This window comes from Cherax quadricarinatus, chromosome 10, assembly GCF_038502225.1.
Source record: "Cherax quadricarinatus isolate ZL_2023a chromosome 10, ASM3850222v1, whole genome shotgun sequence".
Classification (NCBI taxonomy): Eukaryota; Metazoa; Arthropoda; class Malacostraca; order Decapoda; family Parastacidae; genus Cherax; species Cherax quadricarinatus.
In genome coordinates, this window is record NC_091301.1 from 9,863,279 (window position 1) to 9,876,572 (window position 13,294).

Here is a 13,294-nt window from a genome sequence, read left to right on the forward strand (position 1 = left end):
CCCTCCCAAGCCTTACCTATAAGGCTTATGCAATGGAGGATAGTGAAGTGATTCCTCCAGAACTCTCTTAGGGTCAGCTGAGTGTCCGAGGTCACTTCAAAGCACTTTTGAAACATTGCTTTTGTGTAGAGTTTTTTGAAGTTAGAAATGACCTGCTGGTCCATGGGCTGGAGGAGAGGAGTGGTGTTAGGAGGCAAGAACTTCACTTTTATAAAACTAAAGTCCCTAAACACTTGGTCTTCCAAGCCTGGAGGATGTGCAGGAGCATTGTCCAGTAACAGGAGGCACTTGAGTGGCAGTTTCTTTTCCAAGAGGTATTTTTTCACACTTGGGCCAAACACATCATTAACTCACTCTTTGAAAATTTGCCTTGTGACCCATACCTTATGATTAGCTTTCCACATCACACACAGTTTATTCTTCATGACATTGTTTTTCTTAAACACGCTGGGATTTTCCGAGTGATACACAAGTAAAGGCTTCACTTTGAAATCCCCACTTGCATTACCACACAGCAAAAGAGTAAGCCTGTCTTTCATAGGCTTGTGTCCTGGCAGTGCCTTTTCCTCCTGGGTAATGTAGGTCCTGTTTGGCATTTTCTTCCAAAACAGGCCTGTTTTGTCACAATTGAAAACTTGTTGGGATTCGAATCCTTCAGCCTTTACATGGTCCTGGAATTCGCGAACATACTTTTCAGCCACACATTTGTCAGAACTTGCAGCCTCACCATGCCTTACAACACTGTGTATGCCACTACGCTTCTTAAATCTATCAAACCATCCTTTGCTGGCCGTAAATTCACAAACTGCAGCACTTGTTCCAGGCATTTTCTTTGCAAGATCCTCGTGCAACTGCTTTGCCTTCTCACAAATGATCGACCCCACTACATTGTTTCCCACTAATTCTTTTGCCTTAATACACAATAATAATAACTTTTCCATCTCTTCAATTATCGGTGTCCTTTGTTTAGTTAGAAAAGCTACTCCTTTTGCAACATTAGCATCTTTGATTTGTTCTTTCTTTGCCAGGATGGATGTAATTGTTGATTTATTCTTGCTGTACATCCTGGCAAGTTCCACCACCTTCATACCACTCTCAAACTTTTCTATCACTTCATGCTTAAATTCCATGGTGTTTCTCACTTTCTTTACCACAGGAACTTTACTAAGAACTTTCTTTGGAGCCATGGTTACTTATTTCACAGTTGCACTGCAAGAAAAACCACTAAAAACAATGGTAAACAAGCGAAATGTTTGGATGTATGAGCAGAAGCTTCCTCAGCCACCGAGAGACAAAGCCAAACTGAAGCGCAAGCTGCCCCAGCCGGCGGATGGTCGCATCCAAAACAGCCTATAACTGAGCGCTGAAAACTCCGCCGATAACCGAGTTGGCCAATAACCAAACCGGCCGATAACCGGGGGTCCACTGTATCTTATTGCTCTGGGGCCCTTGAATTAAATGTCATAGTATATTACGTGTGGGTGGGGTGAGGTGGGCTGGGCTGACCTGGCTGGCTACATACCTCGCAAACCTAACTTCCTACAAATCAAACTCATCTCTCACCTTACATTAAGACTACAGATACTTCAAGGTAAGTAATGGGTGTACTGTGTGTGTATTTTACTTTTAATGTTTTTAATGCCTAGTTCTATTGCTAACTTAATATATTAGTGTAAACTTGTTATCTGGCATTTATATGCATTTATAAGTGAAAAAAATGGCATTCTGCTTTCCAGCAGTAGCCTGGAACCTAACCTGCAGTATAAATGGGGCCCTACTGTATTGTCTTTCTCATACATTTGGAATTTCTGCCACATTGCTGCCCTATCCACCCTATCATATGCCTTTTTTTTAAATCAACAAATGCTGTAAACCATTATTGTTCACTGGCATGCTTTAGTGTAAATATTTGATCTACACATTCTGTACCCTTCATACATTCTCCTTGTTTCCTTGCAATCCAACTTTTTGTCTTACATCTTGATTCTTTCAATAATAATATGTTAATATAAAAAATATGGCTTGAAAATTTTAATTGCTCTAAGAATTAAGAAACAAAAATTTAAATACAGTCTCTCCTCACTTAACAACGGAGTTCCGTTCATAAGACCACTCCAGTAAATGAATTCGTCGCTAAGTGAGGAGCATACTATAATGGTAGTGAGTTTGTGTCAACCATCTTTGATATTGTTATAGTGTCACCTTTGCACCATTTATAACATTTCTGGTATATTTTTAAATGTTTATACACTAGTGTACTGTTTATTGAAATAAACAGAATAGAAGAAATCGGCTCTAATCTGCATTCTTTAGGTATGAATACTGGTCAGAGAGCCTGTCGTAAGTCCGAGGCATCGTCGCTAAGTGAGGAGAGGCTGTACAAGATATCAATTATGTAATGATCGTTCATTCGTAGTTTAATGCTATTCAGTAATCTTTTACGTATAGAGCACCTAGAGAAATAATGCAAAAAAAGGAATGTGCAAATCGAGACCATTAACAAATATGAAAATCTGGTGCAACCTCTCCCCTTATGGAGCCATATAAACAGTGAGCTACTGTGCTGACCTACCCTTCAAAGGTGCCTTGATGCTGGGAAAAGACTCTTGATCCAAAAAATTTGAATTAAGCTCATTTTCCTTGACTCAGATATAGTTGCCTTCCATTCCCCAAATGCTAAATTAAGCACTAGCCCCTGTACTTATTACTTCTCATTCCCCCAGTATTGTATAGCCTCTACTACAGATTTAGTACTTCCTCATGCATATAATAATAAGGATAATGTGTTCTGCTATGAATGCAAGAAACGTCAATAAAGTAGCAGATTTATACATTATAGTACACTGTTCATTTTGCAGAGTACCCGAAATATGAGCCGGGAGAAGATAATGGGAACGTTTGAAAAACTCGGAGGAATCTGTGACTGCCAGTCATCAAGGTAATTTCTTATTTCATATATGTATAATTTTAAGGTGCAAGCTAGAACTATATCACTTGTGTACTAAACTTCTATTTATTTTATTTTCATTATTTTGAGACTTTTCTCATTAAAGTAGGTCCCCCACTGTAGACTACCAAATATTTTAAATACACTGTTCCTTTGCACATACAAATATTAACCCTTAAACTGTCCAAACGTAGATCTACGTTTGTGCGCGTAGCGCTCCGGCCTTGATTTTCTCCATAAGAAAGCATGTAAAAAAAACGTAGGTCTGCGTTCGGAGCACTACGCGAGTGAACGTAGATGTACGTTTGGACAGTTTAAGTAAGGGTTAAACACAGTTTAATATATACCTAGTAATTAAGAAGAATAGAGTTGCAATATAGTATAGTGAAGATATGTAGGGCAGGCAGCTGGCCTGTCTTAGAAACAGGAGGAGGGGTGGAATAAGGGTAGCAAACTCCTGCTATCCTGCTCCTTCTTGCACTATGTCCAGTACATAGGTAGTAGGAAGTTGGTGTAAGCTGCCTAACACTGGTGTCAGTGACAACTATGCATCAGCAAGCATTTTTTTATACCCGTGTTTGTTTTCTATCTGGTTTTTCTTTTTTATGAATGTTGTTATAAACCAGCTTAAATTGGTAGTCAACCATAAAATTTTATTCAAAATATACTTGTTGGATTTTTCCCAAATGGTTTTGGGTGAATATTATGCAGAGAATTCTTAGTTTGGAGATTAGGAGGTGTGGGGTTACTAAAAGTATTATCCAGAGGGTTCAAGAGGGATTGTTAAGGTGATTTAGACATTTTGAGAGGATGGAACAAAGTTGGATGACTTGGAGGGCATATAAATCCATAGTGGAAGGAAGGCTGGGTATGGGTCGTCCTAGGAAAGATTGGAGGGACGGGGTAAAAGAGTTTTTTTATGCAAGGGGCTTAGATATCCAGCAAGCATGTGTGTGTGTTTTAGGAGTGAATAGACATAAGTGGTTTTACGACTTGATGTGCTGTTGGTGTGAGCAAGGTAACATTTGTGAAGGGAATGAGGGAAACCAGTTACCAGACTCAAATCCTGGAGGTGGAAAGTACAGTGCCTGCACTCTGAAGGATGGGTGGGGATATTTACAGTTTTGAACTGTAGTTTCAGCATGTCTGTGACAAGATAGTGATGGAGGGAACTATGGTGAAAGTGTTTCTTCTTTTTTCAGGTCACCTACCTTGGTGGGAGATGGTCTGCATTGAAAAAAAAAAAATAGGAAGACATTAAAAAAAAAAAGCAAATGTAAATACAGGAGGGCCTCATTTGTACAGCTAGGCATAAAAAAATAGATAATAAAATAAATACACAGTACATACAGTATACTTACCTTAAAATATGGTGCCTGACGCCAAGACAGCCAAGACAGGACTCGCAGCAATGGTTTCAAGTTGGAAAAATTCAGATTCAGGAAGGATATAGGAAAGCACTGGTTTGGTAATAGAGTTGTGGATGAGTGGAACAAACTCCCGGGTACAGTTATTCAGGCTAAAACGTGTAGTTTTAAAAATAGGTTAGATAAATACATGAGTGGGTGTGGGTGGTTGAGATGGACCTGACTAGCTTGTGCTGCTGGATCTGGTGCAGTGCTCCATCCTTGAGTGGAGGTGACCAGACTGGGTGGGTCATTGGTATAATCCGGGGGGGGGGGGTCATTGGTCTAATCCGGGGGGGACATGGACCTGCTCTGCATGGGTCAATAGGCCCGTTGCAGTGTTCCTTCTTTCTTATGTTATGCTTTTTACGCAACTGTTGTACGAAAATGATGGTAAAGTGACAAAAACAGCGAACATAATAAAAAGTGGCTCAATTGAAAGCTAACGAAAACATGGAACACCAAGAAGAGGGTGCTGTATATGCGGGTCCCTTCTGTATATACTCCCGGGTATCAAAAGAGCAAAAATATGTTTTGTAAGTCATTACAGCCTCTCCTCACTTAGTGATGTACTCGTTTACTGACGACTCCAACTTACAATGGGCTCTTTGACCAGTATGAAAACCTAAATAATGTGTATTAGAGCTGATTTCCTTTATTCTTTTTATTACAATATACAGTATAGTACTGTACAGATACAGTGGACCCTTGAGTTTCAGCAGCCCCGACTTTCGTGAAATTTGACCTTCGGCGAGTTTTTTTTGGCAAAATTTGGCCTCGAGTTTCGTGATTAGACTCGTGTTTCGGCGACTGTCCGGTACCTGTCCACTCGTCACCACGCACACCAAGCCAGTCTCCCACACCATTCACGCTCAGTGTGCCATTGTTTACCAACACATGACCATCACCCCGCGGGTTCATACAATACATTTCATAATAATCCATTGTTTTTTGTGCTTGCAACTGCTAAATAAGTCATCATGGACCCAAGGAAAGCTAGTGCAAGCCCTTTGGCAAATAAAGTGAGGAACACGATCCAGAGGGATTTTGAAGGGTTTGAGGCAGACCCTGTCCCTGCCGACCCTCTGCCTGTTGTGGAAGGTGTTGTGGCATTGGGCAAGTCCATGGGGTTGGAGGTGAGTGAAGGGGATGTGGAAGAGTTGGTGGAGGACCACAGGGAAGAGCTAACCACTGACGAACTGCAAGAGCTTCAACTGGAACAGCATCAGACCACAGCCGAGGAACTTGCTTCAGAGGAGGAGGAAGAGGGAGTGGATGAGGTGCCTTCTTCAAAGATTAAGGAGATTTGTGCCAAGTGGAATGAGTTTCAAAGTTTTGTTAAAAAGTATCACCCTGACCAAGCTGAAACAAGCCATATCTGCAACATGTACAATGACAGTGTTGTGTCCCACTTCAGGAAAATCTTAAAGAAACGCCAGAAAAAGACCTCTCTGGACAGATATTTTGTGGGACAGGGGTCCAGTGACTCTCAAGTTGTTCCCAGTGGCATTAAAAGAAGAAGGGAAGTAACCCTAGATAAGGACTTGCTACCTAAAGTCCTAATGGAAGGAGATTCTCCTTCCAAACAATAGTGTACACCTTCCTCCTATCCCCTCCTCCCGTCTTCCATCCACCCAGAAGTCTTCAGTAAAGGTAAGTGTAATGTTGTTATTATTTTTTATATGCATGTACTTGATTTCTCATTGATTTCAGTATATAAATCTTTATTTAATTTGAAAAAAAAAAAATTATTTTAATATTTTTGGGTGTCTGGAACGGATTAATTTCATTTCCATTATTTCTTATGGGGAAAATGGTTTCAAGTTTCTTGAATTTTGACTTTCGGCAGGCTCTCTGGATTGGATTAATCACGAAACTCGGGGGTCCACTGTATTTTAAAAATATACCAGAAATGTTATAAATGGTACAAGGTGACATTAAAACAATATCAGAGATGGTTGACACAAACCCACTACCATTATAGTATGCTCCTCACTTAGTGACAAATTTGTTTACCGATGTGGTCTTAGGAACAGAACTCCATCATTAAGTGGGGAGAGGTTAGGTTGTGTTTATTTGGAAAATGCCAGTACAGTGGACCCTTATTTTTTGTAAGCGTTGGAAGTTGTAATTTTTGCAAATCGTAAAGTTTTTCGTCAAAATACTGACTCGCGAATCTTTGTTTGACTCAAATAGTCATTCGTTCCAGATGCATACAAGTGGCCCCGAGCGGCCCCACACAGCATTCACAGTCAATGTGCCATTGTTTATCAGCGAGTGAGCATGATCCCACGCGTTCATACAATACATTTCATAATATTCCATTCGTTTTAGTGCTTGCAACTGCTAAATAAGCCACCATGGGCCCAAAGAAAGCTCTTAGTGGCAGCCCTTTGGGAAAGAAGGTGAGAAACATGATAGAATTCAAGAAACATCATTGAAAAATATGAAAGTGGAGCACGTGTGGCAGAACTTGCCAGGAAACCCCATACAGCCATTGCTTCCATAAAGGCCAAGAAAAAGGAAATCTAGGAAGCTGTTGTTGCAAAAGGGGTAAATATGCTTACAAAAATGAGATGCAAGTACTCGAAGATGTTGAGAAGTTATTGTTGGTGTGGATCAACGAGAAACATTTAGCAGGAGATAGTGTTATGCAGTCAATAATTTGTGAAGAGGCAAGGCAGTTGCATGCTGATCTCATAAATAAAATGCCTGCAACAAGTGCTGGTGTTAGTGAATTTAAGGCCAGCAAAGGCTGGTTTGAGAGATTTAAAAAGCATAGTGGCATACACAGTGTGGCAAGACATGGTGAGGCTGCCAGTTTTGACAAATATGCGGCTGAAAAATACGTGCATGAATTCAAGGGGTACATAGAGGCTGAAGAATTCAAACCCCAACAAGTGTTCACTTGTGACGAAACGGGCCTCTTTTGGAAAAAAATGCCAAAGAGGACCTACATCATGCAGGAGGAAAAGGCACAGCCAAGACACAAGCCTATAAAAGTATGAAAGACAGGCTTACTCTTTGGCTCTGTAGTAATGCTAGTGGGGATTTCAAAGTGAAGCCTTTACTGGTGTAACACTGAAAATCCCAGTGTTCCAGAAAAACAGTGTTGCCAAGACTAATTTGTGTGTGATGTGGAAAGCAAACAGTAAGGCATGGGTCACAAGGGAAATTTTCCTTGATTGGTTCAATGAAGTGTTTGGCCTGAAAATACCTCCTGGAAAATAAATTAGAACCCAAGTGCCTCCTGGTAATGGACAATGCACCTGCTCATCCTCCAGACTTTGATGACCAAATGGTAGAGGAGTTTTGTTTCATCACAGTGAAGTTCTTGCCCTCTAATACCACTCCTCTTATCCAGCCTGTGGGCCAGTAGATCATTTCAAACTTCAAAAAACTACACCAAAGCAATGTTTCAAAGGTGTTTTGATGTGACATGAGACACTCAATTGATCCTAAGAGAGTTTTGGAAAGATCACTTCAGTATCCTACATTGCATAAGGGAGGGAGTGACTTCCAGGACTTAGAACTCTGCTTGGAGAAAATTGTGGCCAGATTGTGTCCAAGAGAGGGATTTTGAAGGGTTTGAGGCTGACCCTGAGGACCCTATGCCAGTTGTGGAATCTATTGTGGCATTGGGGAATTCCATGAGGCTGGATGTGAGTTGCAAGGATGTGGAAGAGTTGGTGGAGGACCACAATGAAGAGCTGCAAGAGCTTCAACTGGAAGAGCAACAGACCACAGCACAGGAAATTGCTGCAGAGGAGGAGGAGGGAGAGAGATGGAATAAGGTGTCTTCTTCAGAGATTATGAGATTTGTGCAGTGTGGAGTAGGATGGAAAGATTTGTGGAGGAACATCACCCTGACAAAGCTCTTGCAAGCCGTGTCGGTAACATGTATAATGACAATGTCCTGTCCCATTTTAGGGAAATTTTAAAGAGATGCCAGAAACAGAGCTCTCTGGACAGATATGTGGTGCCACAGATGTGCAGTGACTCTCAAGCTGGTCCTAGTGGCATTAAAAACAAAGAAGGGAAGTAACCCCGGAAAAGCACTTGGTACCTGAAGTCTTTATGGAAGGGGATTCCCCTTCTGAACAGTAATTTCCACATCCTCTCCCCTCCCCCTGTCTTCCATACACTAAGAAGAATCTTCAGCAACAGTAAGTGTCATGTTATTTTATTATTCATGTCTCATTGTTTTCTGTGTATGTACATCTATATTTCATGTATTATTATTATTATAATCAAAAAGAAGCGCTAAGCCACAAGGGCTATACAGCGCTGCTATATTTCATGTAAAAAAAAAATGGTTTTATTTTAATACTTTTGGGTGTCTGGAATGGATTAATTAGATTTACATTATTTCTTATTGGGAAAATGGTTTCGCAGATCATCAGTTTCGCAATTAGTAGTCACACTCTCTGGAACGGATTACTGTACTGTACTTATGAGAAACGAGGGTCCACTGTATTGTAAAACCAGAACATTAAAAGTCAGGAACCTACTGTATCATTGACTGAATAGCAAAAGGCTTTGACCCTGGGGTCTTTGTTATCTGTCTTCCCTCTTCTATAATTCATCAGTCTGGATGACCCATTAGGTTTAAGTGCTTGTTTTTTAATATAATATAGCTGATCAGTAGATTACTATTCAACAGAGTAGGTAAAAATGTCTCATGATCTTTGTGTCTAAGTCATTTGACAGGGTTTGGCTGCATTCATTCTTAGAATTAGTTTGGATGTACCTCAAGGATTTGTATTTTCTTTTTCACATTTTCTTTTACATTTGATTGCTCTTTCAACCATGCACAATTCTTTCGATATTAAGTTTATAAATACTACACTTCAGTTAATGAAAACTGAATCATCCTATTACAGCTGTATTTTGTTTGATCAAGTTAAAGTAGCAGTTTTGGAATCTGATGATAATTACAATACATACCTCTTATTTCCCAGGTGCTGTATGAGCCCTCATGAGTATAATAATAATACAGTAATAAATAAATATCCAAGTACAGTATATTAATGCTCACATTTCTTTCAGAGATACCTTCATATATGCAGCATCAGTAGAGTCAAAAGGCATGTCAGATGCAGTTGAAGTCTTATCTGAGGTTGTCCTGAGACCTCAGTTGCTTCCAGAAGAGGTAGGAGATGCTGTATGATTGAAAATTCTCAAGATTTTAACCCTTAAACTGTCCAAACGTAGATCTACGTTTGCACGTGTAGTGCTCCGAATGCAGATTTACGTTTTTTTTTTTTTTACATAAGATTATTATTATAATCAAGGGGAAGCGCTAAACCCGGAGGATTATACAGCGCCTGGGGGGGGATGTGGAAGGCATTCAGGCTTAATTCGGGGAACTGGAGCACAGATCCAATTCCCTAAATCAAGAGCCCCTCGCCAACATCAAGGAACCTTCCTTGAGGGGTTTACATAAGAAACAACGTAAAATCAAACGTAGATCTACGTTTGGACAGTTTAAGGGTTAACCTTTGTACTGTAATTAGTTAAAACATTTATAAATGATTTTTGGCCAAAAAACATTTTTGCAACTTGAAATTTCTTCAGTTTGCTTTTTTCATTTTTATGACAAAGCGACAGACAACTCTGAACATATGTCTGCCCTACATCCGCCCAGATTTTTACGAGATGACTAGTTATTGGCTAACCAGTGTTCTGGAGAGAACTTTAGTCAGTGTTTCAGTCTTGTACTGTGTAGATGTTAGAGCAAATTGTGCTAGCATATCTAATCAGCTTGTTACTCTTTGTTAGTATTTCTCATGTAAAATAAAAAGTATTCACTGGTTTCGGGACATCTTTGTTTCCCAAAGATATGTCACTCTACTATGATGGGTGGGATTAATCAACATGTACTTGAGAAGGTCTTCCTGAGCACATACTGTACCAAACTAAGAGCCCAGCCTCTTGAGGCTGAAATGACAAGGACATTGCCTCACTTCAAAATTCAGACTTTTTTTTTTTTTTTTTTTTTTTTTTGTCATTGCATTGGGGAGATTGTTTGTGAAATCTGCATTCTTTCTCCTATATTTCCCGGGAACTTTGCCTAACTTGTTTTTTGATCATGACTTTTTCTTCTTGAAAGGAGGGGAGGGGTTGATGCCAGTAAAGGAATCTTGATCCAGAGAATTGTAATAAAGTTGGTAGAATTACCGACAATATGTAAAGTAAAAGGACACAAGTGCAACTAATGTGACATATATTGTGGCAACGTTTCGCTCTCCAGGAGCTTTATCAAGCCATTACAAACAATACATGGACACAGAGGGTATATAAAGGCTCAGAGTGAGGTGCAGTACTAGTGAGGTACCATTTAGATGTTCACTAGTGGTAGTAGTAGTAGAAGTAGTAGTGACAAAAGTAGTAGTAGTAATACAATATGGTAGAGCAACTAATTCGTACATGAGTAAAAGGATATACAGTGGACCCCCGCATAACGATTACCTCCGAATGCGACTAATTATGTAAGTGTATTTATGTAAGTGCGTTTGTACGTGTATGTTTGGGGGTCTGAAATGGACTAATCTACTTCACAATATTCCTTATGGGAACAAATTTGGTCAGTACTGGCACCTGAACATACTTCTGGAGTGAAAAAATATCGTTAACCGGGGGTCCACTGTAAAAGCTATTAGCTTTTATATCCTTTTTAAGGATATAAAAGCTAATATTTTTTATATCCTTTTACTTTTTTTTTTTTTTTTTTTTTTTTTTCTCTCTCAACAAGTCGGTCGTCTCCCACCGAGGCAGGGTGACCCAAAAAAGAAAGAAAATACTTTCATCATCATTCAACACTTTCACCACACTCACACATTATCACTGCTTTTGCAGAGGTGCCCAGAATACAACAGTTTAGAAGCATATACGTATAAAGATACACAACATATCCCTCCAAACTGCCAATATCCCAAACCACTCCTTTAAAGTGCAGGCATTGTACTTCCCATTTCCAGGACTCAAGTCCGACTATATGAAAATAACCGGTTTCCCTGAATCCCTTCACTAAATATTACCCTGCTCACACTCCAACAGATCGTCAGGTCCCAAGTATCATTCGTCTCCATTCACTCCTATCTAACACGCTCATGCACGCTTGCTGGAAGTCCAAGCCCCTCGCCCACAAAACCTCCTTTACCCCCTCTTTCCAACCCTTTCGAGGACGACCCCTACCCCTCTTTCCTTCCCCTATAGATTTATATGCTTTCCATGTCATTCTACTTTGATCCATTCTCTCTAAATTACCAAACCACCTCAACAACCCCTCTTCTGCCCTCTGACTAATGCTTTTATTAACTCCACACCTTCTCCTAATTTCCACACTCCGAATTTTCTGCATAATATTTACACCACACATTGCCCTTAGACAGGACATCTCTACTGCCTCCAACCGTCTCCTCGCTGCTGCATTTACCACCCAAGCTTCACATCCATATAAGAGTGTTGGTACTACTATACTTTCATACATTCCCTTCTTTGCCTCCATAGATAACGTTTTTTGACTCCACATATACCTCAACGCACCACTCACCTTTTTTCCCTCATCAATTCTATGATTAACCTCATCCTTCATAAATCCATCCGCCGACACGTCAACTCCCAAGTATCTGAAAACATTCACTTCTTCCATACTCCTCCTCCCCAATTTGATATCCAATTTTTCTTTATCTAAATCATTTGATACCCTCATCACCTTACTCTTTTCTATGTTCACTTTCCTTTTACTCATGTACGAATTAATTGCTCTACCATATTGTATTACTACTACTACTTTTGTCACTACTACTTCTACTACCACTAGTGAACATCTAAATGGTACCTCACTAGTACTGCACCTCACTCTGAGCCTTTATATACCCTCTGTGTCCATGTATTGTTTGTAATGGTTTGATAAAGCTCCTGGAGAGCGAAACGTTGCCACAATAAATGTCACATTAGTTGCACTTGTGTCCTTTTATTTTACATCCAGAGAATTGGAGATACCCTTCTTTTCCATGGATTGAATCTTATTGTCTCCCATTCCTCATGTGCCATATGACCCCTGTGGGTTTAGTGATTTTCCGTGAAAGTAATAAAGATTGTTTCTCGTGGAGTGATTTTACTTCTGTTGTTAACCTTCCATGATGTTACATTATTTTCTTTATTTGAACATTATTAATTTTTTTGCTTCCATTTTCTTTTTCTCATGTTTGTGTGCTATAGTAAACCATATTTTTGTTCTCAGTGTGCTATTATCCCTCAGTACATACAAGGAGTTACACTACATTTGTTGTCAGTTTGTACATAGCTCTACGATATAAATATGATTATTATAATCCATTAGTTGTCATCCATTTGATGAGGCTTCTTAATGTAAATAAAACCCTCATATAGGGTAGAGAGACTAATTTACAGACACCATAGTGAAATGTTATCTGTAAATTTTATTTTCTGTTTTATGAAGTAGTTGCTTGCTTGTTTGTACCTAGTGCTACTGAACAGTAATTCTTAGTAATCTTGAGAAAGCTAGACATGAATGATAAAGAATAAGTGTTAATTAAATATTCATCCTTTGTTCTTTTATTTGTGCATAGAGTTGTGTAATGTCGTAAATTTCATTTTTGTTTTCATTCTCACTAGATTACGGATGCTCAAATGGCCGTGTCATTTGACCTTGAGGATTTGCAGCTGCGTCCTGAGAAAGACACTTTGCTCATGGAGATGATACATGCAGTAAGTTTCTTAGCTGACCCCAAGGGAATTTTTTTTCTTGTATGTTTTATATATACAGTTGAACCTCCATTAACGAGTTTAATCCGTTCCATGACCTTGCTCGCATCTGGATTTGCTCATTTGCAGAGTCAGTTTTCCTCATTTAAATTAACTGTAATGGAATTAATTCATTCCAGTGGAATTCCAGGCACCATAAAATACTTCA

The 13,294-nt window shown here is 39.5% G+C and overlaps 1 protein-coding gene across 2 annotated transcripts in view; it reads left to right on the top strand.

Annotated features, from left to right (window-relative positions):
- LOC128687924 (mitochondrial-processing peptidase subunit alpha) overlaps positions 1 to 13,294 on the top strand; it is a 39,011-nt gene that overhangs the window by 16,046 nt on the left and 9,671 nt on the right. For both annotated transcript variants that reach the window (XM_070083598.1, XM_070083597.1), the window contains exons 4-6: positions 2,859 to 2,938; positions 9,403 to 9,505; positions 12,997 to 13,089. In XM_070083598.1, the coding sequence (XP_069939699.1) occupies positions 2,859 to 2,938; positions 9,403 to 9,505; positions 12,997 to 13,089 (276 nt within the window). The remainder of the gene's footprint in view (positions 1 to 2,858; positions 2,939 to 9,402; positions 9,506 to 12,996; positions 13,090 to 13,294) is intronic.